We start from the raw sequence: 26225 nt of genomic DNA, 5'->3' as shown, positions 1-26225 counted from the left end.
AATATTAAATTGTGATGTCATAATTAAAAAATAACACGTTGAAATTTCTAGCAGACTGTTTACCAATAAAAAGAATTAAGATAAAACAAAATATTATTTTAAAATAATTATATTTAAAAATAAACTAAAATTATTTTTATTCTCTATTTTGACTGTCAAGAGGAAATTAACGATAGTTTTGGTTCATTTTTATAAACCTTTTAAAAGTGATTTTATTAGTTTGTTTTATTTAAATTCATTTATTTAGAAGTTATGTATAAGAAATTTTAATATGTTATTTTCTATTTGACATCATAATAAATATAATTGGGATTACAGTCTTCTATTATTATTTACCGTAAATATTGAAAATATTTAGTTTTCATTATATATTCTATAAATTTTCAATATTTGTAGTGAACAGTGGAACGCAGCTTAGATAAGAATTTTATGTCTTTTGCATAAAGGATGCAATTTGTGGTGCAAGAAAAGTTGATACAATAGTCAATTATTCTTTTACCTTTTTTACTAAACAAATGACACATTAATTGGCTACTGTGTTAACTTTCGTCACGTGATAAGCATTATGTGTATAGGAGACTTAAATTAATAATGTTTAAATTATAATGTAATATTATTATATTAATAATAAAGGAAAGAAAATTAATTGTGAGATAGTGTGTATGAAATATGAATTTTCGTATTATTTGCGTTGAATTCTAAAAACAATTGTTAAAATTATTTTGTTATAGGGTATTTAATTTTTATTATAATATTATTTAATACTTTATTATCCATTTTTTCTAATTTATTCTTGTTTTTAGAATTAAAATTGAGTTCGTTAAATAAATCAATCCCGTCAATGTCTGCCTCATCTTGAGAATTATCTTTAAGTTTATGATGTAAATCTTTACTATTTCATTAATTCATCTTTTGAGTAATTAAACAAATTAGTAGTTACAAATCAAAAAACATTGTCAAATGTGCTTAATTCTTCGAATCTATTATTTAAAGAAGATAATGTTTGATCCAGAATTCTATTAAAAAATTCTACTTTAAAATTATTCTTTGGATCAACTTCATCCTGCTGTTCATAATCAAATTGTTTTGGTTTCCTTCTTGAGCGAATAGTTCGGATTGGGGGAAAAATGGTTCTATATTAAGATCTATAGCTATTTTGTTTGTTTCTTCTAATATTTTATTAAAATTTGCATGTGAGCGATACTTTTTAAAGAAATCTATTAAATTTTTAAGTAATCCTATGCACAATTTAACATTTTTTGTGGGATTTTGCATCATTTTACTTAAAAAATTGATTTTATTTAGAATATCAAACCAAATTATTGTTGAACAAATAAATTTATAGTTTTGAATATTCAAAGCTAATGAATGCGCTTTATGTGTTGTAGTGAAGTCTAACTCAGAATTATTTTCGTATATTTCTATCAATGCATCAAAAATTTTGCAAATATGATATCGCGATGGTTTGACCGCATCTACTCTACTGGACCATCGCGTGTCACTTAAAGGTTTTAATTTGAGTTCCGGTACGTGTTTGTTAATAATGGACCATTTTTTTATAGATGATGAAAAAAAAACGTACATTTCTTGTATTATATTAAAGAAAAATACAGTTTTGTGTGAAATATTGGGGGCAATTTCACGCAGCTCTAAAAACAATCGGTGCTGTATGGCGATATAAACTTTTTCATTATTTTACCTGAAAATAAAAAGTCCTTGACGATGAAAGAAAACGCAAAAAAGATAAAGAAAGAAAAAGATAAATATAAGAGAAAAAAAGACAATAAAGAAACAGATAAATGTGCGAGTATAAGTACTGAAACGTGTTGAAACGTTGTGAACTTCCGACTCGATCGGTATCTCGGCAGAATGCATTATAAGCGCTCTTTTGTCAGTTGCTACTGGGGGACGTGGTTTGTTTTGAGATAACTGTAGGCCACTGCAGGCTGTTAAGACAGGCGCTGCACTGCAAGTCGCCGTCATTAGTTGTGTAGAAGCCATACAAGTGAGAGCAACATGAGTCAAGTGACGATTGTCGCGTTCTCGCTTTTCTGCGTGCTATGTTTCGCATCCTGTTTCGCCTTCACGTTTACGGATTGCGGTGAGTGTTCAAACAACTTATGCCAAAAAGAAATTTTGTGGTCATCATTTAGACACGCGTGTTGTCTAGGCGTGCATTTTAAATTTAATTAATCTGGGAAGAAAATCATTTGACAATAAATCTGTGTCGGATGAAACATATAATGTATATGTTAATAATAAAATTATTTACAATAAATCTGCGCCACAATAAAAGATGTACGGCGTAATATATAATACGTTGTGTTAATAAAAATAATTGCGATGCTGAAGGAATTCTGCATTTCAACAAATTGTCTATCATACGTTTATTTGTCTAAAATATTAATTAATCGGATGATTGGAACTATTATAACAAATTTATATAAAGTTTAATTCATACAGCACTGATTAGTGATTGTCATAAAGGTTTCAACTTTTCACATGTCATGTGCAACATTTCTGAAAGAATTCTAAAAGAATGAAAAATGTTATATATGATAATGTTACAACAGAAATGTTTCTATATTCTTGTGATATGAAATGTTACAATAAAATTGTTTGTGAAATGTATTATACGCAATAAATTTTTAAATTATGCTTTTTAAAATTGAACAAATTTTAATTTCGATATATTACAATTTGGATATATTAAATTCAAGCAGAAAATTTGTTTTGTCACTTTTGCCGAGTGACCGAGTGAAAACTTTCTAAAATTGAAATAATTATGTAAGTCAGTGTAAATTTATGTAATAGAAGTAAGAGATAAAAAGACTGCATAACGTATGTAATAAAATGATATTTTATATGTGTTCAGTATTCTTTTTATTAAATATCAGAAATTTCAGAAATTATTTTTACTGTTACTATATTAATCAGATTCCAAATAAACAAAAACAGAATAAAAACTGAATGTGCTTTATATATAATTTTTATTGTAACCTTTTAGTACTTGTAACTTTAATAATACTTATAAGTAACTTTAAATTTAAAGTACTTTAGAAATAATGTTTACATTTATCATGTTTAGAAGATTACAATCAACAATATTTCAGAAAAATTTCAGTAATTTTTTAATATTTTAGAGATTAAAAATTTGTTTAGTAACCTTTTATTATTTCTGCAATGTTTCAAGTATAAGAATTATAGATATTTTGTTATCTCAGAAATATCTGTGAAATATTGAAATATTGAAACATATTTCAAAATTTTTCTGAAAATGTTATTTTTTATTTGAAATATTTCTGAGATGTTTTTGAAAAATTTGGTTAGGTATGTAATGCTGTATGAACAACAATTAATTGATGTTAATTATATCGCTTATTTTATCCGATAATTAATAATTATTACTAAAAAAATGCTGAATCTTTAGAAATTAGTATGTTATCAAAATTACAAAAGTAAATAAGTTCCATCCAGGCATCCTAAAAGAAACAAATATACATTGAAGAAAAGGCAATGATGAATTGTTAATTTTTCTAAGTTAACAAACCACGAACCAATGCTTAATTGATTATAGACTTTAAATAATCTCAGATGGAAAATTTGATATTTCAATATTATATATCCACAAAAGTGAATAATACAATAAGAAAAACAAACCATATAACGTCCTCATCTTATCCTTCTTTTTCCTATACATTAAACATTCTTATCTTTTAAGCAAATTATCAGTCTTAAAGTAAACAAAGGAAACAAGGCAAGGTCGACATCCTTATTAATTATTTTAACATTTTTTTCTTTTTATCTTCATAATCTAAAAGTGTTTTTCTTACAGATAGCAAGGAGCAAAATGTGTGTACATATGTGTACATATTTTGTCTCTTTGGAATACTAGATAGATTTATTTTAAGAAACGACAAAATGTCGACATTCCTCTTACAATTACTGATACTTAAAAAATTTTTTCTCTTTATCTTCGTAGCCTAGAAGCGTTTGTTACAGATAACGAGCAGGAAATCGTAATGTGTAAACATATTTTGTGTACGTATGGAGATCTAATTTCAACGAGTTTAGGTTTCAAAGATATAGGTGTGCATACATACGTATAGATATCTGTAGGAGAATTCTTCATGATACTAAAAGACCAACACGTCTATCGTCAAAGTAATCACGATTTTTCTCATTACTATTTTTAAAAATATAATGCATATTTCCCTTTAGTTTGTTTCACCTTTTTATTACTTTGAATCCATATTCATTACATTATTTTATTTTTAACAAGAGTATAACAGTGATAGTCAATTTTCTACTTCGTAAAAGACAGCAAGGCATTCCCTTGTTAATATTCAACATCTTTTTTTATTAAATAAATCATTTTTGTTAAAATTAAAATGCCGTGTGTTGCGTTTTGTTTATTTCCTATTCTGAAAGTCTACATTATCAGATCAATATGTATGTATAGTATCAAAATAAACGATGATGACGTGTATGACGCATATTTTCAGCGTCAACTGAAGAAAGAAATGATATGACTTGTATTTTTTAAGTCATTTTACACAAGAGTTGGGTTATCAGTGATAATATAATGCATAAGCAAGACAAAGTACTAAATATACTACACTGGTGTCATCGACACCAAGTTTTATCATTTAAGAAATTTTATCACGGACTTTAATTAAAATTCTTGAAATTTTAGTAGTGTAATATTTTGTTACTAAGTATAGGTAATCTGATTTCTTAATATAGTTATTTGTTATAATTATAAGAAAAGAATTTAATTAAAAAGTTTAATGAGTTATGAACGATACTTTTGGCTTCAAAGATTCAAAGTCAAATTACAAGGTAATACGAACACAACAAGCCGTTAATCTGAGATAACACAACAAGAACGGGAAGAGATGACTTGAAGCACGGATCGTTCAATTTGTACACCGTTTGACGTATTAAAGATAACTTCGTGGAAAATCATCGAAACTTTTACAATCGTAATTTTGAATTTAATGTATATTAGGAGTATATATAAAAAAAAATCGCAGTAATCTTATAATGTGGTGGCTTGTGCTCGTATTACCTTGTAATTTGTTAATAAACTACATTATTTTTATTATTTTTTATGGAAATATATATAAATAAAATTAAATTTTCTAGCATTTTTGCTCTACAATTGCGAAATTAAAAGCATTACTCTTTAAGTTTTAATATATTTGTTGTAATTAACGCATTTGTTTAATAAGTATTAGCAAACTTATTAAAAACGTATATTTAGATTTATCTGATTTAATATAATTTTCACTACATTTAGGTTCAGCATTAGGCAAATTCACAGAAGTGTCGGTTTCGGGCTGCCCAACGTCCAAGGAAAAATGTATTTTAGTGCGTGGCACTAACGAATCTATATCTATTAAATTCAAACCTAGTAAGTATAAGAATTATATCGCAACTTGCACATTCAATTCTATGAGATTTCGATTTTGAACTAATAATAGTATTAAAAAATATCATTTGTGAATATTATTAAGATACATGTTATACTTAATATTTGTACCATTGTTAAGTGATAGTTATTTTGTAATTACTATTTGTACATTTTTTTGCAGACAACGATATCTCGCAAGTCAACATACGTGTATACGGCATACTAATGAACGTACCGGTACCTTTTCCATTTGAGAAGTCTGATGCGTGCAAGGATCCTAACGCTGGAATTAATTGTCCTTTACATAAGGACCAAGAGTATGATTATACGGCCTCATTATTCGTGCAGAAGAAGTATCCTTCGGTAATCAGCATTTAAAATTCATATTTGATCTTTAAATGTAGAGGATAGTTATTAATACTGGCATACCATTTTTTTTCCGGATAATATTTCTTAAACGAAAGCTAAAAATAAAATTATATAAACATGGATACAAACTAGAAAGTGTCCTATATTAGACGGATAGTTTCTATATTATTCTTTCGTATTGTATGATTTTTTCGCAACATAATAGAAAAAATTTTTTAAATTCAAAGAATAGGGTCTCAAAACTGACACAGTAGGCTGTAATAGCAGAATTCAAATGGTCCTATAGGGAAGGAGTTAACTATAAAATAAATTAATAAACCAAGAAATAAAATATATGTTTATGTATTAAACAACAAAATTTTTAAAATTAAAATACTAAAATTGAATTCTCCCACTTTATATAACGTTTTTTTTTTTTGTAACCTTAGTGTATACATGGGTCTGTGGCGTCTAGTATGTTACTTTTTCTACCTTGAGATATTAAAAAAAATGTGAAAGAATTTATGAAACATTTGTAACATTGTAGCAGAAAATTTTGTAGTTATTGTTCTCATGAAAAGATGTACTGCTTTACGCTTTACAACGATTTTATATTTCAAATTGCGAGGAAAATATGAAAGAGAAAAATATAAACGAAACAATGTAAGAATCTACAAACACGTAAAATGATTAATATTATTAATAATATGTTTATTATTGTTTAAACTATCGAATTTGCAAGAAAAAATTTTATTTTCGCTTTTCAGGAATTTGTTTTTAACAAATTAGAAAAAAGCTATGAATTTATAAAATATCGCTTTTTATTTTATTAATTATCTAAACAAATTATGTTTTTATTAGTTTTAATACATTGTAATGTTTACTTTTTGAAAAATAAGAGAATGCCGTTTCAGGAAGACTACGCTAGTATTGGCCACTTTTTTCTTTATTTCAATTTTTGTTAAATTTTATTAATATGCATGTAAATATAATTTGAGTGGAATTTGGAATTTAATTTATAAATTTTACTAATTTATAAAATTTTATTTAACTAAATTAAAAACCTGTGATTTTTTTATGTTTAATTTATTAAATATACTAAAATATACTTAGCCACCTTTATTACATATAAAAATGTTTTTTATACATGTAATAAAGTCATAACTCTGTGTGTATAATTTAAAATTTATAGTTAATTTGTTGCTTGTTCTTAGTTTACCTTAACAAATTGTTTTTATGTAAAATAATGAGCAGGATACTTATCTTGAATTAAAAAATTTTTAATTTTTATTGTTATCTTTCAGGTGAGCGTCACTATTCAGTGGGAGTTAGTGAATGAGAAAAAAGAAAAAATAATATGCTTACAATTTCCAGCCAAAGTTAAATGATTCAAAAAATATTTTTATAATTTAGATGTAAGAAAAATACTAATGGTTATACTTTAATAAATATAAACATGCCATTTTAGATAAAATATTTTAACAATGTATTATTCATTTATTAAAATATTACCATATCAAAATATAAAAAAATAACAAAAATATTTAAAAAGAACATTGATATATACATACCTGTATTTCAAATATGAAATTTTTTCACAATTTTAAATAGAGAATTTAAAATCTTGATAAACAAGAAATACATGAAATATAGCGTGTAATTTTCATTTTAAACCATCTTTCATTTAATACTTTATTAAGAATTTTCTATAGGAAATTATTAAATTATTAATATAATTTTCTTTATAATTAATTACACTACTGGCAACAATTTATAAAATTAATAATTGATTTTAATGATTTATTTTAATTGAGTTAAATTTAAAAAAAAAGTATTGATATCTAAATTTACAAATTTGTTTCTTTAGTTATATTATACATACATTCTATGTAATAAAATGAATAAATATAATAAAATAATAAAGATTGCAGAAAAGTGCAAAAAGTTCGGCTAAAAAAAGAAAAAGATTTTCATTTATCCAATCTAATACGACTCTTGGTAACTTTGGTTTTCTCCCAACTTTCTATAAATTATCATCAACTATCCATTGTAGTCTCAATATTATTTTGCATTAGATTGCCCATTTCAATCTGATGGATTGTTCGCTTGTTACGCTGAACTTCTGAACGTTGATGCTCGTTTCTTAGTGTCTTCTCCGCCTGGTAGATAGGTTCATATTCACTTAGTTGCGTCATAAAACCTTCATTCGGTTTTATGCAGAATCTTCTTTGCTGTACGAGCGAGTATGCGTGCCTAAAATTTTTAAAGATTCTTTGATATTGCAATTTCAATAAACAAAAATATATATTACGTTATATATAGAATAAATGTACAGTATTTTCTGTAATTTGGAAAAAATATAAGAACGTGTGTGTGTGTGTGTGTGTGTGTGTGAGAAAGAGAGAAGAAGGGAGGGGAGAGGGAGAGAGATATGATATCTAGAACTTGTTTTATGGGAAAAAAAGAACTTACATTTGTGAAATTTCATAAGTTTCCATAATATATGCTACTACTAGCGCAGCAGATCTCGAAATACCCGCGTTTCCATGAACCAGAACTCGACCGCCCATATTCAAGGCTTCATCAATAAAAATCTTCACTCTTTTGAAATGCTGAATGATATTTTCTGTCTTTGTATCAGCAATCTCCAAGACTAGGTATCTGTAAAAAATATAAGTATGCAGAATATAATTAAATATAAATCATGAAATGAAAGTTAAAGAAAAAATGTATAGCATTTTATGATAACGTATAATAAATTACATAAAGAATTAAGAGAATCAAGAACATTGATTTAAAATTGAATAAATCTTGCACTGGCATCATTATAAAATAAAATATGAAATTAATAGTAAAATAATAAAATGTAAGAGAATATTAAAAGAAAGTTAACTATTAAAAATATTAAGGACTAAAAAAACTCAGAAATTACAATATTTTGAGTTACTTTTCTTTCTTGTGACCATTAATGTAGCTACTATTGTATTTAAGGTTACATACTTAAAGTTGTTCGGAAAGTTTGGCCTTATAAGGTTTGCCTCAATAGTATGCCGGACACAAACTATATGTGTTATTCCATGATGAAGCAAAGATTGTAATTTAGAGCGACTGGCAGCACTGTATGGGCCAAGAAAGACACCAGGTATTACCTCCTGTAATGCATAAAAAATAATTACATCTTAAGTTAATGATTACATTTTTTGTAAAAAGATGAGAATGACAAAAAATCAACTTAAAAAAAAACTCTAAAGAACTTGAAAAGGAGGCATTTTTGTAAACCTACATTTCATTTGTTTATCGATGAAATTAATAGATTATTGTGCTCTAGTAAAGTTTGGTCAATGTCATTATTTTATAAACTGTGTCGTTTCAAATTGATATAACTACCTGCATGTGTCTTCTCATTGTATAAGTCCATTCTGTATGTGTGTCAGCAAGCCAAGAATTAGAATTCTCTGGGCAATCTTGGTCCGATTCTGATTCATAGTCACCTCCTCCACTGCATTCCTATAATAGCGATTAATACAGATTTCAAATTCTTTATTAAGCTTTAGAAAGTTGCAAAATGTTATAATGTTTCAAAATCATATTTCATTTTGTATTCGATTATAACTGGATATAAAAAAAAAATATATATAAGATAAATATATTTTAGAGAAAAATTTTTATGATTTAAAGAAAAAATTCTATGACTATAAGGTTAATTAAATTTGTTTTAGCTCATTATTACAAAATATAAATTTTACAGTTCTTAATATTACCATCATTATTATATCAAAGTATTAGATAACACAACAAAGCTTATGCAAAAGCAATAAATCTGTCTTCTACATTTGAACCAAACGTACACTCATTCTTGAGAAAAAGGGAAATTGAAGGTATGAAGTTCACTCATAAAAGTCAAATCCATAAACACTATTACTAAATTCTATTGCTTTGCACGTCATTGCACGTTCTTGTTTGATCATCACTGTCCCGAAACACTGTTGGACGGTAATAATTCCGTTCTGTTGGCCGACAGTAATCCAACGACGGATGATGCCCTTTATTGACAATCCCTTTATGCTGATTTACTTGCTATTAAACGAATGCTCAAGTTATTAACGAGCGCTGTCATGTACGTATACATGACTTTATAACCTATCATCGCAAATTGTATATATGTATATATACATATATGTATGCATATGCATATATAAATTTATTTTATATATACAGTAGTGTCAGAAGAGAATGTGGAGACCTCCTGCGGAGAGTCCAAATCGAAATTATGAGAGAGAGAGAGAGAGAGAGAGAGAGAGAGAGACGATTTCCATTTTATTTAACCTTTTTCGTCTACCTGAACTATAGACATTTATTATAAATGTCTATGACCTGACGGATGCATCATATATATATATAACCTATAAATTCTTCCGAGGAGATTCAAGACGCTTATTTAAAAAACAAAACAGAAAAAAGAAATTAAAGATACGGAAATTCTATTTGTGTTTCTCTTTTTTCGCCGTTAATCTTAATTTGTGAATTTTCTAGCTCTTACAACGTCTCCACGATTCAAGTTAGTCTCATTCGTCTCGTTTATTATTTATAATGATCTGTAATGACCTGCTGCTGTCGTTTTACCGGCAGGCTTCATTGACGGTGAATCATGAAATCTTCGTTTATTGCTGATGTATTTTTTTCCCTATTAAAAAAAAAGAAACAAAGGCATGGATTTCTCGTATTTCCATTTATTTTGCTGTTTGTATATTGCACAGTATTATAAAGAAGGTTTGTGTATTCGTGATTAAAGCTCAGTTAGCGAGGAACCTGAGAGGAGCCATGTGCTGACCTTATAACGCTAAAATTCCCAGCGCACTAACGACGCACATCCATTTAGGCCGAAATATGAACTAAAATTACATCCATTTTGCGACACTGTCGATAAAAATGGTTCCAATCTGTGCTAAAATCATGTATTGGGTGTACCCTTACTACGGCCGGTATTCATAGTCGATTCTTGTATTTAAGATCATCTTAAGTATTATCTTAAGATGCCATCAACCAATCAGAGAGCCGTATTGGCATCTTAAGACGTTACTTAAGACGATCTTGAAATAAGAATCGACTATGAATACCGGCCTACGTGATTTTAGCACAGACTTGAACCATTTTTATCGACAGTGTCGCAAAATGGATGTAATTTTAGTTCATACCTATTCCAGCCTAAATGGATGTGCGTCGTTAGTGCGCCGGGAATTTTAGAAGAAAAAGGCCGGCATGGCACTTCTCAAGTTCCTCTCTGATTTAATATAAATTGTATTCTTTTTTTACACGTGTAGATTGGTCATGCCCTCCGTCGGTAACCGATTAATACCGATCTGGCGCTATCAGAGGGCGTTAGCAGTTCCGTTTCCACGTTATGTAATCGTCATTTTAAACAAGTCCTGTGCTTCTATACTCATGAACGTTTTTTTCTTAATGGAAAAAAAAAAAAATATCGTCGCTCAGTACGCGATATGAAATTGATCTTACGTGATATAACGAAGGAATAGGATATCACAAAATTATTATTCAAAGAACTATAATTATTTGAATAGTTATTAAACATTTCTGTTTGTTTTTATTACAAACACTCTTTTAATTGATATTGAAATCTTGTTTGTCCTGTTATTTAAGCCTGTATCAAAGAATTTGACAAATTAAATCATTTTAATTTTAATCTATTTTGTATAGTTGAATTCTTATCTTTATTCTGCAATTTTTAATTTTCGATATCTGAGGGCTTTTATGATAGCTGAAAATACCGGTTTGACATACATAATTATTTATAAAGTTTTATTATTTGTTCAGCATTTCACGCACTTCTTAATTGTAATCGAGAGATCTATATAAACTGCAGAAATATGCATGGTATTTAATATGTAAAATACAAAATTTGCAAATGGTAATAATAAGAGAAAGGACAGTATAAAGGACAGTATATAAAAAATTATTGATGTTGCAATTGCCATAGAAGCAATTAATATGATAAGTTTTTTTGTGCTACTTGCATGTATGCGATTATAGATTTCATATAATATATTTTTAATAAATTTATTTCAAATATACGTTTAAATATAGAACGTTACATGATGTTAATAGTAAAAATGTTTATGTAACGAAGTGCGTTGACGCTATTACGATTTCTCTCGCTAATTACATTGGATTTGATGGCAATTGCACATTCGTTCAATTAATTGTTTTATTTTTCTTTTTCTTACTATTTCTTCCCCTCTTTTTCTCTTTCTCTCTCCCTCTCTCTCTCTCTTTCTTTTACTCGCTTACTCACTCACATACTCATTTGCAGCGGTATGAGATGACTTACAATTAGTCTTTTAAATTCTATTGTTACTTGCAATGCTTGTTCCATTTTGTATTTTTATTACATTTTATATTTATATTTATTTATTATACTTAGTTTTTCTCTTTCTCTCTATCTCAATGAAATTGTATCGCATTATTTTTTATTTTTCTTTACTTTTTTGTTTTTTATAGTATCTCAATTACTTTGTCTTGTTGTTCATTTTTCTTGTCTGTTTTTGAATATATGTTCTTAGAGGGTTTGTCATACAATAGTAAACGTTCAATCAATTAATTTTTTTGAGCAGCAATCACAAAAGTGAAAAATGAATAAATGGTTTACAAAGTTGGGTAGTACCTCTGTACATGTAGATCTAGATACGTGTTTAGAGATACGTTTTGTGTATCTGAATCTGCATACGTTCAATTTGGAGTCTTGTATCTATATCTAGATTCTAGATACTAAATAACAATATCTGAATTATTTGTCCGATACATTTTCAGATACATTAAGTGATGATATCTTTGAAGCATTTTTGATTTGTAAAACGAATTTTTGATCAGTAAAAACAAATAAAATAATTTTCGAAATAACTGTATAAAGAGGGATTGCAATATATACTGTATGTTATTATTGTATATGCTGAAAAAGATGGAGCAATGATGATATACAAAGAATGTATTTTATTATATTATATATTTTTATTTATTTTATATGCGTATGCATTTTAATTCTTCAATTTTTTTTTGTACAAACGTACAATACATAAAGTTATCTGTAAATAAAATGTCACTCTAAATAAAAACGGAAGTTATACATTATCTAAAATGAGTTTAATAATGAAATTATTAGAATTATTACAATTAATAAACGTCCATTACAATTTGAAACTCTCGGAAACTAAATACTGAAGTATTTAAATGATATTATGTCTCTTGCTTCTTTCATTTACATTGTATCACGCAATATCTCAAAGTGCACATCGATCTCGCGGTTTGTCAGGAATAAATCATGCGTACGTCCGGTATTGTAGCGAGAGATTGGCGATGTGAATAAACGTTCTCTCCTTCTGGTTTTCTCGCCGGATTCTACGACGTAGAACTTTCCGCTGCTGGACATTAAGAGAAATATGCTGCGACTGCTTTCCAAAAATAATAAATGATCTGAAAAAACGTGTCGCTGTATAGATCGTTATACGGCGACATAATTACGTTGCGCACTCTGGGCATCGTGCTAATAGAAAGAATTTCTCTGTTTTATCTCTCGTTTGTCGCTAAATCTTTCCCGTGTCCCTAATGTTTCAAAATACAAGAAATCTTTCTTTATATATATATATATATATATATATATATAAGTAATATATTAATATTTTATGTATATTATATAGATTACATGTATTATTACATATATTTTATATGCAGAAAAAGGGTGGTATTATGGATTGTGTAAATGGCTACTTCTGTTATCTCCAATTAGGTGATAAATAGTAAATACTTATGGAATCTTTATTTAGTAACTTGCTCAGTGACATTTAATTATGCATGCTTCCTCATTCTTTTTGAGCTTAAGCGAATTATCAAGCGAATGTATGCACACTTAAATTTATTTTCTTAATTAATTGTTTATTCGATTTTGTACACATTTTCAGTTATGCAAAATTAAACAGTAACATGAGATGTTTTTAATATGGGCTTTTATATCTAATGACGTTTCAACAGACCTAATATAACATTTTTAAAGTCTTTGTTTTAAAGTAATTATTTGATAAGTTGATTGTTTAGTACAGTCTACTACAATTTACAATTTACATTACATGTATTATGAATTTTTAGTCTACATGCGGAATGCTCATGTGTACATACAAACATTTGCACACATTTTATAACAATTTCTCTTTATTTTGATAATTTTGTATACATATATAATTATATTATATGATTTTATATACATATAACAAAAAATACTATAATTTTTTAATTAAAATCTATTTTTTAAATTTATTCTACTGGTGAAGAATATTGCCACAAATATTACTCTTCGACCTAACACGCAGTACCGCTACATTTTTATAAATAATATTTAATATAATAAATGTTGTAACTTTGAGTCGAGAATCTATTGAAGAACAGTTTGATGAATAGGGTAACTGGTATATTCGTCGCACCTAACAAAAACTTAGTTCTATTTCGGTATATTTAAGGAAAATAAATTGTATCAACAAAAACCTCATACTGTCTATTGCTATAAAAAAATTAGAAATACAAAATATTAATTTTTATTTTTTTGGAAAAAAAAACTTTAAAAAATCCCTATGTTTTTATCGTATATCAAAAGTGATGAGATTTATGGCCATTCATGAATGTGACAATCAAACTGGACATAGAATACAAGAACTAAGCACTTGTATTATTGTGTACTCCATCTTTTAGTGTCTCTCGTACACTTATATGTATCATGAAATAATCAATAAACCTTTTACATTTTCTACAGAGAGAGAGAGAGAGAGAGAGAGAGAGAGAGAGAGAGAAAGAGTGTAATTATTTTATGTAAATTGTAATACATCGCTGTGCCATTCATAACATTAACAAATTGATTCAACTCACAATGATTTCGTTAGTGTTAAGAGTAAAATACTAAAATTACAACACAATATTAATGCAACATAAATGCATATGACAGAAGAATGGTTGCAAACGCAAGCTATCTCTACTCCTTATATCTTTCCCGATTTTTGCGGCGCAAATCCTCGCGCGACGTAAATACCAAAGTTACCCTACAATCGTTAAGTTCTCAATTAAAAATATTGATTATTAACAGAGTTATTGTATAAAACATAAATGGGTGATTGTAATATTATCTCCTTCTTTATTACATAAGATTATAACTTTTATCTCGATAATTAAATTTAATAATAGTCCCGTGCGAGAAGGAAAGAGACTTTTCGTCGTCTTATCGATTAACATGATTTTAGTTATGAAATACACCCTTCACTCGCGGGCACTTCGAATCGCGCGAACAAGGAATGTGCAAATGACATTCCTTAGAATTTATTAATACGTTAAATGTATCTCGGAGATCTCGAAACGTATAATGCCACAGAGCACATAATGTAACAGTCCCCGTTATACGTTTCCTACATCTATATCGTATCGCGCGCGCTGAAACCGTTACCGTGCCGTAATAATTATCAATCTGCAAAACGGCCGACAGGAAGATTAGCGGCGTGTAATAACACGTCGGTTCTTATCCTTTCGCGGCGTGATTTTCGAATGCAGGAAACACGGTATGCAGAGTGCTTTCGGATATCGTTGGGCAAGGTGGGAGGAGAACGAACGCAATTTGGTTACGAACTGTTTAATGACTTTTACGACGCGCTTCTGGTTGCGGTAATCGGCGGGGCACCGATTTTCTTCCGGGATACGGTAATACGGTTCTCCTTCGATCGCCAACGCTACGCTTTCGCGATGAAAGTCCGCGCGTGTGTATGCGCGTGCACGCGCCCGGATTGTGTGTACATACGGTTTACATTTCAGCTTTTACGCGTCGCTCGCAAAACGCGTTTCGTAGCGATGTGGCTCGTGCAGAAAATGCAGAAACGTATATCACTTTCTTGGGAATTGCGATGCTTCTTTGCGCTCGGCTGCGCATTTTCGAACTCGCGCTTTCGTGTACTCTCGATATCCATTATATTTTCATGTTTCTTCCACGTCATTCCGCGCACGGTCCTTTTATTCACGTGTAAATGATCCTATCGTATGGGAAAATATATTGCTAAAGATAAAATTCGATTGTCGAAATCAAGGAAAAACTGGCCACACGCAATTTTCTGCATATTTTTTTGTTGTTTTTACCGCATGACGTCAAATTAAACTCTTCTCGAACCTATCAAAATTCATAGAATTTTTACGCCCTGTGCTCGAACTTTGCTATTAGCTAAAATAGGTCAGGTTTACATTTTCCTGACCGTTGTATTTTAGTTTTACGAAGCGCGGGGGATAAATTGCACGGCGCGGTAATGTTTCTCCGCGCGAGTGAATAGCGGCTCGCAATAAATCGCTGTCATTTGCACGGCGCGCGATTCGAAGTACTCGCGAGTGAAGGGTATTGGATAGCACCACCCATTTCGTCACATGGAGAACCGTGTTATTTTGCGCGAATAAGAAGCGTCATTTCCCATGTTTGACGCTCTCAAAGTCATTGCTGTGGGCATTCTGACATAATTAGGTGGCACTCGAGCGCATTCAGAATTCCGTTCTAAACCTCTTACAATTCAATTATTCGACGGAATAATTAAGGATGTACGAGACATTTCTCAAAACATTAAGAAAATTATGAAAAAGCTACAGATGGTTTTATATTGCACTTGAAAATAGTAGAAAAAATTTGGCGGCGATTTTCTATCTAGATAAAATATTATTTTAATAAGAAGCAGACCTGTGCTCTAATGAAAATGTAATTAACAATAAAATAATAAGAAATAATGAAAAAAAATCTGAATTTTTTTATTTAAGTACTTTAAATAATGTAAAGTTTTATTGCGATACAGAGATTAGGACTGTAAAGTAAACCAAATTTATTTATTTATTTACATAATAACTAAATACACAATCACAATAAAATTTTGTACAAATTAACTTCAATACCTAAAGTACTTACATAAAAAAGTTGAAATTTTTCTTAATGTTGTAAAAATTAATTTGAAAAATAATTTTTAATGATAAATAGATTAAACAAACTATAAAAGAAATATTATTAAATAAAAATATAAATTTTTCACACAACTATGTATATAAGTTATTTAAAGTGTTAATATTGAACACATTTTCAAATTTTATTTACTTTGCAGGGGCTGTTCGTCCCTGTACATTGTTAAATCTACCTTTCCGATAGTAAAATTATCTTTGATAGAATTTGAATTGTAGTTGTGTAGATTAAGAAGAAGTTTGTAGAATTTTGTTTAAAAGGGGATCATTTAAAACAGCTTTAACTTACTTGTTCTTAGTCATGCCTCAGTTTTCGGATCCTCTAGCCGTTTCTTTAATTAATATAGCGTCCTTGGACGAGGACATTAATTGATTAATTTATTAAATTATCTTGACCCCGGTTTACTTACAAACAGCATCGTCATTCCGCGTACCTTTTTCATTCAGACATTCTTCGTATTCTCAGGATGAAGATTTATGGCTTTTGTTATTCAAGAATTGGATCGACAAGTATCTTCTGCGTTCTTACACACTTTTGTATCATGCCTAGGGTCATCACAGTAATAAATGTGAAAACATCTGAATCGCAAGATACTTCCTTACTTTTTTTTTTTAGTGAAAAAAGTATATTAACGTTTTTATTTATAAATATTTACTTTTTAAATATAATAAATATACAGGATATCCCAGACCTACCTCTCCAACGACGCTGCTGATGCTAGAACTCTCCTATTGTGTACACGTTTTTTGTTCTTAACGATAGTTGTCGATGTTGTTGCACAGATATTTTATATAGCAACAAGCTGCGCAACGATACCAACAACTATCGTTAAAAACAGAAAGTGTGTACATCAGAACAGGGGCCTTGAAATCATTTAGAGACGTAAATTTTAACACTAAATTGTTGAGACTGTAGTCTCTGTGAGATAAAATTAATAATGCTGTTGTAGTTTAAGTTTACACAGGCTTTAATTCAGTCACAGTACATGTGCAGCGTTAAATGCAATATATTTAAATTTTGCTCGCTTTATTGCGAGACAAAGGAAATAAATTCGTGTCGAAGAGGAATCTATTGAAACGTCTGACTGATAAATCAACAATTTATTGGCAACGTTAAAATCAATAGTTATTTGACGCTTGTTTTCTTATGCATTGTAAACTGTTTCAAATCGTCTCGCAAGACTACAATAGTTATTTTTAAATGGAAAGTGTTTAAAGGTGGCCAATGCGTTTCGTTGCATAGTGAATGTGTCCATAAATATTACTGTATTATAATATTTAAATTCCATTCGTTGCGAATGTGTCCATAAATATTACTGTATTATAATATTTAAATATTAACATAATTCTGCATACACTTTATATCTTCGTAATTTTTATATACTTATTTAATTAACAACTTGCTATATACGCTGACATATTAAATTAGCAGTATAAATATTTTCACGGAATATTAATTTAACATTGCAGAATATTAATCTTGGAATGCATTAATTATCGTTTTTTATAAAATTTGTACAAGTTTCTTCCTTTTAACAAAAATTTAAAAAAATCTGATTTAAAACATAATAGCAGAAGTATTACCATTATTTTATAACTATAATACATGTTATGTTGAGGAAGTTTAATAAATTGGTCGGCAAGGTTATCTTAGAATCTGACGCACTTGGATTATTTTTTCTAGGGCCGAATAAACGAATATGTTTATAAGAAACACATATTAATAATCCGAGAATTTGAAGAACAAATTATTAAAGCTATTGTCGATGTAACATAAAAAGTGATTAAAAATGCAACTCTCAATTTATTGTGACGGGCACAGTTGTACATAGAAAGTAATGGTAGAAATTTTGATCATATATTATAATAGATATAAAATTTTAATTTTCAATACAAAATAAAATTTATATTAAAGTTGTCATGTTTTTGAAAAACACAGTATACTTCATTTTATTAATATTAATATTTTGATTATTAAAATTAATATTTGTTACATTAATTTTCTATTACGTTCAAAATTCTAATTTTGGTACATAATTTTGTGGTAATAAATTCTGTTTTGTGAAATAATGCGCATTTAATCATAAATTTATTTCCTAAAAGAGATATATCAGGAATATAATTATAATTTAAATTGTTTTTGGGGATAAAATCATCAACATAGAAAAGGTTGTATTAATCTATTAATTTTTTATTATTCTACCATACTATTAAAAGAAGTAATTTATTGATTAATACTGATCAAGGCACTATTATAAAAGATATTATTTAGTATTATGACACATGCTTCATACGCTAGATTTAACAACTTGATGCGTTCTAAGATTATTATTCCATAAAACAATATTTATGCGGCTATTAATATTATACAGTTATATAAAAATAAACATTTTAAGACCTGAATAAACAAAGTCTTTTCTAATGAATTTTTAGTCCCTGGAAACGAATCCGACAACTAAAGTTGACTATCACGTCTCAATGTTTGAGAAAAATGACGTTAAATAGGCACCAACTTTTTTTTCAAATTTCGTTAATGCCACGTGGATATATTAACTTTTAGTTTAAATATGCATTTTGTTTCATTTTGATTTAATTTTTTGTTTTCGAGATAAAGCTAAAATAAGGCACACTAATCGCGTGAGCTCGATATTAATATCAAGTTCAGCATTATTTTGTTGTAATGAGTGCAAATAGTCATTTCCGGAGCATTTTTCTGCTAAACACAAATCCGTTAACTAAATTTATGACATCACAATTAACCAGTTTATTGATAATGACTCATATGTGAACTAGTATATACTGTAACTAGTAATGACTCATATAAGTAATGACTCATTTATTGTATAAACACCATAATGTAATCAGGTCTTAAGTGTTGAACTATGTTATCAGTAAGTTAATTAAATAAGAAAAGTTATGAAGGTATAAATTCTAAAGCGTACGCAAAATTATGTTAATACTTAAATACTAATAAGGGCACTTTTACTATGCAATAAAACTAAACGCGCAAAAATTGGACAATTTGATTAAACAAGTTTTTATAGTTTAAAAAACTAAAACAAATTTCGGTTATTTCTAGAAAAAATTGCTTTATTGCGAAAAATTGTTATTTTTGTTATGTAAATGACACGCTACCTAATTTTATAGTATTATTAAAATAAAACATTTCGTATAAACGCTGAAATTAATATTGAGGTAATTTTTATGTTTACGTTTGAAATATTACATCACTTAAAGTTTAATAAATATTAATTATTAAATAAACTGTTTTTAGAAATGTTAATCTTAATAGTAAAAAAACTAATTTAAGTAAATATTTATGTTAATTATTTTGTGAAAAAATTTGAGTATTAGAAATTGCTAGGCATAAGTTTTAACTTATTTAAAAAATACGTTAATTTTGCTTTTATTTATTTTTGTGTTGTTTGCTTTTTGTTTTCCTCGTACTTACATTAGGAATAAAAAAAAACTTAAAGACAGAAACTTAGACACAGAGACTAGCATTAGTCTAACTTCATATGGACTATTCTGTAGTTATTTCTCATTAATAGAGATTTTTAATTTTAGCTCGCTATACTCTGGTCCAATGAACTTCTGAAGTCTCGTTTTGTAGTTTACTTTTTCCTACATATTTTATTGTAAATTTAATTATTTTAAATTCAAGTTATTTTCTTGACCTAATATTATTTTATGAACATGATATTTAGGTTATATATTTAAAATTTTTACAATACAAGCTAAAAAATATTAATTAGAACGAAAGTGGCAAGATGAAAAATCGAGCTGTTTCGCGAACCAGAGCATGGCGAACTACGGATTTAAAAATAAGTGTGGCAAGTTAGAGTTAAGAAATCATATCGTAAAACAGGTAACCTCGATACTGGGGAGGTACCATCTTAGTAATAGTACAAGACTTTTTAAATTTTTCTACTTTTGGGAAAAAATCCGCGGAAAAATTGAAAAAAAATAAGTTTTTTCCCGAACCTTTAAAACTATATATATATCACCTTTAAACATTTTTTATTTGAAAACTATACCATTATAGTTTCAATATTTTGGTACTAGAATTTTTATCTCTAAATGACTTCAGGGCTCCAACATTAGTAGGTGGTGTAAGTCTGGGACATTCTGTATAAGACACAAGAAAAATATTATGATATTTAGGTTCTGATAAAATTTCATGCAAACAATTGCGATTGATCGGGATTTACGGTCTCCCAAGAGTCCCAAGCCGATAGGTCAGGTCGCAGTTTCCAACACGTCGAGCACGTCGAGCGCGTTGCTCTAGATTCGCGTCCAAGGATGGCAGTTGCGCCACGATCCCCGACGGCTAACGCGGATTCCCATATCTGCGAGGAACGCGAGCTAACGACAGAGTCACTCTCGTCTAGAAAGTAAACTTCCACGCTGTCCGGGGGACGGCTACGCCCTCAGGTCTGGTCAAGTTTTAATCATTCAATTACGCTCGCGAAGCAGACGCCGGCGACCGCGAAACCGAAGAAGAGGAATCAGCGTAATTGTTATTCCTGATCAAAGAGCATGGACCCGGATTAATCATCGATGAAATTTGGTCGCATGATCTTGAGAACTGAAAAAGAAAAGGAAAAAGATGTAATTCTATTAATTTAGCAATATTAATTTCTATTATTTAATAACAATAATAACACAATAAATATATTTTATATATTTAGAAATATCCGCTTTCTGTATTACGCATCTACTTTTTAATATACATTATACAGTATATTATATAAGTTTTAATAAATAATAGAGTCATATCTTTTTTTTACATTTATATTTAAAATTTTAACTTTTATATTATAAATTAAACGCAAAAATGTGAGATACTTGAGCGAAGTTTAAGATATTCTTCTAATGATCATCCTTGGATGGAAATATGGAGCAGTTGTCTCGACTTGGTAGACATAAAAACTGATCGACATTGCTCCTTGAGTTGGATAAAAACGAGGCGTCATCAATTGGCATTCCGATCGTCGATCGTCAAGATCACGATTTAGCGAACGCACCTGGCAATTTTTTTTTATATCTGCTCGTCCCCATTGCCTAGAATACGGCAATCTTATGTATGATTATAGGTGGACTTGAAAGAGATCTCCATTGAAGATTGAGTTAATATAATTATTATATTTTTAATTATTTATGTATATATATTTTTTATATAATTATGAGTTGTTTTTACTTATCGACTTGCAAGTATTAATTGTTAATTTAAGCATGTATTTGTGATGACATAAATTTATTGATAACTGTTTAGCTTAGTTTCCTTTCATACGCAACATTATGATTTTTGAAGACCTGAAATCTTACACCAATCTGCTGATCTCATTTCATTAAATATTATTCTGGACAACTGGCCGCGTAATGAAATCACGCTCGAGGTAATTATCGTGCTTCATTAATTTTAGCGCTTGTAATCATCTTTCTTTCAACATTAAAGCGCTGAATAATTTCCTATATTTATTATCTGCGTATAAAGATACTCCATTATCTGCGAAGGTTTTATGAGATATAAAGTAAGTTTTATATGAAGAATAAACAATATTTTCCAATTCATTTTCTTAAGATGGAAGAGTTGAATATATAAAATTATAAAATATATTAAATATAATTATAAATAGTATATATAAACAAAATATACACACCAATTAATCGAAAATTTAAAACTTAATAATTTAAATTACGCATTTTTATTATTTATTCGAATGCCATATGTTCACTTTTAACATCTATGATTTTGCAGTTAACTTTTATAAATTCTCACAATGCAACGCGGTAACGCAAACTTGACGGAAATGGATGAAGGAGGTAAAGATTTACTGTAAAATACATGCAACGAGGAGGAGTCGAGTCAGAGTTGAGATGTATGCGCATTTTAATTTATGTGTATGTAGTAATCAGTGTAATGTACATTTAATAATTCACGCGAAAACAACAGTGTTCGCTCACATAGGCAGTTTTCGAATTTAATTATTATTTATTTAGATTCTTACCTTGTATTATTTTGATTAATATAAAACGTATCAAAACTTGAAAGAGATTTGTATATCTTAAATCAAAATATATATTTTTATATATTTTCTCTATATTTTACGGTACGAGTTTAAATCAATTTAGTGTACAATTTAAACCCAATTAAAAGCGATGAATCTCCGTTTCCTATATCGCGATCTTTTACAATGAAAGTTCTTTATGTAATATCAACTCTTACGTAAAGAGTCTCACCTGTCTAAACGATTTTTTCTCATCAGCAATTATTCGCGAATATTCTCGCTCGTTTTGGTGCGCGATCGCATTCACGCTATCGATGCGAAATCAGTTTTCTGCGCAATAGAACCGCCGCCGCGTTGCTGCAAATGGAACACAATGCAACATTACACAAGAGCGTCATAAATGCGGCAGTTAATAACGAGCAAAATTCGAATATCCTCGAGATTACATCCGTGGAAGTCAGAGGAACGAGCGAGTGATTTAAAGCCTCACCCATCAGATTGGAATGCATTGGAATTTAAAGACTGAACATTGAAGATTAGATTTCTATTTCTCAATTAGATAAATTTGATAAATTTGATTTTAATTGGTTTTATATTGAGTTCAAGCTGTGAATTCGAATCGCAATCCTCAATGTTCAATGCATAATCTGATGTATGCTTACAAGCGCGATACATTCGCATGTCCGCGTTCGTTTGTTTATCCATCAGTGGTTATCCATTTACTCGTTCGTTCTAATCTCGGTTTTCATGATCAGACACATAAATCGTGACTTCGCCGACGGGATGCGTCACACGATGATTCGCGCGTCTAGCAGTAGCAAATTGCGACATTCACTTTATTTAGAGTTATGCCTTGCCAACTGCATTTTTTTGCGATTGACTCTCGGCCCGCAGCAAGAGATAATCGACGAGAATAGATAATTTAATTGACTGTTACCGCATAACTGCCATTGTTGCGAACACTGAAAAGAGTTTGCATTTGCCTTTTTGCTAAACGTATACTAAACGGAATTATTCTTCAAAAAGAACGCGCGAGAAAGCGATGATATTTATATTAACTTCAATTAGGGAATAGAAACATATAAATAATATTTCTAGAATTATAGAAAAATTCTAGACATCTTTACATCTTGTTGTAAGCTAGCGTTTACGTAGCTTCCTTCTAGTCTTTTTGACGGAAAGGAGAGAGATCTGAGTATTTATGAATTAAAAAAAGCAAATAACAAACAATTAATATGGAAGATTTAGTGATCCGATTAACGTATTTTGTATTACAAACGAGGAACAGTTTCGTACACGTGCGGGAGATCGGTTTATCGAGTGCAGCGATGCACGAATTGCAGCAATGCGTTTTCCGCGGGGGAAAGCGCGTTCGAACCGCGGTGCAGTGATGCATAAGCGAACGGGACGTGGATTTTCGAATTTTTTAGATTCTATCCACGTGTGTCAATTATCTAATCAAATTGCGCAGATTGTACCGGCTAATAAGAAACCACGCGATCTAACGTAATCGCATGAAATTACATACGATGCCGATAAAAAACGCGAGGCGACATAGTTTCGCGATATTAGTTTACACACTTTTACTTATTCGCTATTTATTTCTCCATATATCATATACAGCGTTGTGCTTTTATCGATTTATTGTTCCGCCGATGTTTTATGCATCGTTTTTATGTAAAAAACATCGACATGCACTTTCGATGTATTTCATATTTACCCGTTTCTCCGTTTCCGATACTTCTCTGAAATATTTAAAGGATTGTTTAAAGGTTTCAGTCGCGAAAACTCCCCCGGGCATCTCTGCGCGATGCAACTCTAACATTGCATTAATATTTCTCCCGTACGCCCGTTGCATCGGCAAACACGCGCCCAACTCTCTCTCTCTCTCTCTCCCTCTTTTCCTTGTTCATCTGATTCGAACAGAGCGAGCGTGAGACATTACAAAATAATGAGAATCGTTAAACTTTCCAGGTTTTGCAACGATTCCGCTGCACGATGTATCTACATCCACGCGGGGTTGTTCCGCGCGTACACTTGCGAGAAATGCAACGAATCGTGCTTGGTCGAGGTTGCGCAAATCGCGCACCGAGCACCGCGGCTTTTATACCGAGTAAAGGCGACCGTCGGCCTTATAGTCTTAGCGGGTAATTGCTAATCGGTCTGAAAAAGCGCGGCCGACGACGAAGAAACGCAGGGGCGTTCACTTCCATCGCTCGGAAACGACGATTTTGCGCTCGCAAAAATCGCACTATGCAGCTCGTGCTTTCGGAATGAGCAAGGGAGAGAGACAGAGAGAGAGAGAGAGAGAGAGAGAGAGAGAGTGAGGGGGGAGGGAGGAGGAAAAGGGGAGAGAGAGGGGGCCAGATGTACTCAGATGTGACCCAGAACTAAATGCGTTCATGGCTATAACCACCTCTGGTAGCCAGCACTAGTGTTGCGAAATTAGCGCTGCTCGTAAAGCGCGCGTTTATTAGACCCGAGGGTGAATGACGCACGAGGGGAAAATTGCTGGAACTGCTATGCATTAAAAATTAAAAGACAGGGCTACTGTGTACGAAATATGCCTATAATTTCACAATGCGATTAGGGAACTTGTAGCGTTTCGGACAAACCGCTTTAAAACGGCACTAAAGTAGAAAGGAACATTGTTGTTTACTGCGTTAGAATGTTGTTAGAACATAAATTATAAAGTAGTGAAAGAGAACTTGATTCCAACTTGATCCTCTTTTTAGAAAAAGTTTAAATGTCAAATCAATCGATGCTAAATGTCAATGACATAATCGAGAGTTACTTAATCCAATAGTGATTACTTCTTTTTTCTTACATACCGTTGGCAACGCCAATAATTTTGTATAATTTTTATTATATAAAATCTGTGCAGGAGTAAGCAAAATTATTTCAACAAATTTAAATTACAAGAATGGCCGTACTGGTCGAAAGCAGATCCTAGTGCTCAATAATAAATATAATAATAACCCACACAAACAAAAAGGTTCTAGATTTTTAAAAGATATTTTGTCATGTCTCCCGAGATGTCCTACATTTTTTTTTTAAAGTTGCGAAAAGTTTGTAGCGATTTAAAAGATATTTTATGCAACATCTTGAGATATCACTTCAGATATCTGCGGAGATGTCTTGAAAACATCTTTTAGAAATCAAAAAGACATCTTATGTGATGAGTATCTCAAAAATATCTTTTAGACATTTCCTGGAAGTATCTTGAAGAAATCTCTATTAAGATATCTTTTAAATATCTACGAGACCTCGATGTTTTCTGAGAAGTTCCTAAGTGAATTTACGAATTTTTACGAGTGCCCCGGAATTGCGCGCCGCGTGTTCGCCGAACTTGAAACGCAGTTATTTTTTGAAACTGCATTTATAAAACATTTGTTAATAAAACTGCAGAAGAAGATTATTGAATC

General features: G+C 29.9%; 2 protein-coding genes across 3 annotated transcripts; one reads left to right on the top strand and one right to left on the bottom strand.

The window, feature by feature from the left end:
- Nucleotides 1-1834: 1834 nt before the first annotated feature.
- On the top strand, nucleotides 1835-7241 carry LOC105197296 (NPC intracellular cholesterol transporter 2 homolog a). The gene is made up of 4 exons (XM_011163594.3): nucleotides 1835-2101; nucleotides 5303-5416; nucleotides 5598-5779; nucleotides 7069-7241. The coding sequence occupies exons 1-4, from the start codon at nucleotides 2017-2019 to the stop codon at nucleotides 7150-7152; spliced, it is 465 nt and encodes a 154-aa protein (XP_011161896.1). The 5' UTR covers nucleotides 1835-2016; the 3' UTR covers nucleotides 7153-7241.
- Nucleotides 7242-7784: 543 nt separating this feature from the next.
- LOC105197295 (serine/threonine/tyrosine-interacting protein) lies at nucleotides 7785-9928 on the bottom strand. 2 transcript variants are annotated; one of them, XM_011163593.3, is made up of 5 exons: nucleotides 9526-9928; nucleotides 9152-9271; nucleotides 8765-8916; nucleotides 8237-8425; nucleotides 7785-8017 (listed from the first exon to the last, which is right to left on the bottom strand). In XM_011163593.3, the coding sequence occupies exons 1-5, from the start codon at nucleotides 9529-9531 to the stop codon at nucleotides 7801-7803; spliced, it is 684 nt and encodes a 227-aa protein (XP_011161895.1). In that variant the 5' UTR covers nucleotides 9532-9928; the 3' UTR covers nucleotides 7785-7800. The 2 variants fall into 2 exon arrangements, with proteins under 2 accessions (XP_011161895.1, XP_011161894.1); XM_011163592.3 differs by having other exon boundaries at nucleotides 9613-9928.
- Nucleotides 9929-26225: the final 16297 nt, after the last annotated feature.

Source organism: Solenopsis invicta, chromosome 10, assembly GCF_016802725.1.
Source record: "Solenopsis invicta isolate M01_SB chromosome 10, UNIL_Sinv_3.0, whole genome shotgun sequence".
Lineage (NCBI taxonomy): Eukaryota > Metazoa > Arthropoda > Insecta > Hymenoptera > Formicidae > Solenopsis > Solenopsis invicta.
The sequence above is the reverse complement of the archived record's forward strand: the minus strand, read 5'-3'. Positions and strand labels throughout refer to the sequence as shown.

Bases quoted from the DNA above. Each gene is read 5' to 3' on its own strand.
- LOC105197295 (XM_011163593.3), bottom strand. The intron at 8,917-9,151 runs GTAGTTATATCA...TATGCATTACAG, and splicing joins CAATGAGAAGACACATGCAG to GAGGTAATACCTGGTGTCTT. The intron at 8,426-8,764 runs GTATGTAACCTT...TATTTTTTACAG, and splicing joins AACTTTCCGAACAACTTTAA to ATACCTAGTCTTGGAGATTG.
- LOC105197296 (XM_011163594.3), top strand. From the start codon at position 2,017: ATGAGTCAAGTGACGATTGTCGCGTTCTCGCTTTTCTGCGTGCTATGT. The intron at 2,102-5,302 runs GTGAGTGTTCAA...CACTACATTTAG, and splicing joins CTTCACGTTTACGGATTGCG to GTTCAGCATTAGGCAAATTC. The intron at 5,417-5,597 runs GTAAGTATAAGA...ATTTTTTTGCAG, and splicing joins ATCTATTAAATTCAAACCTA to ACAACGATATCTCGCAAGTC.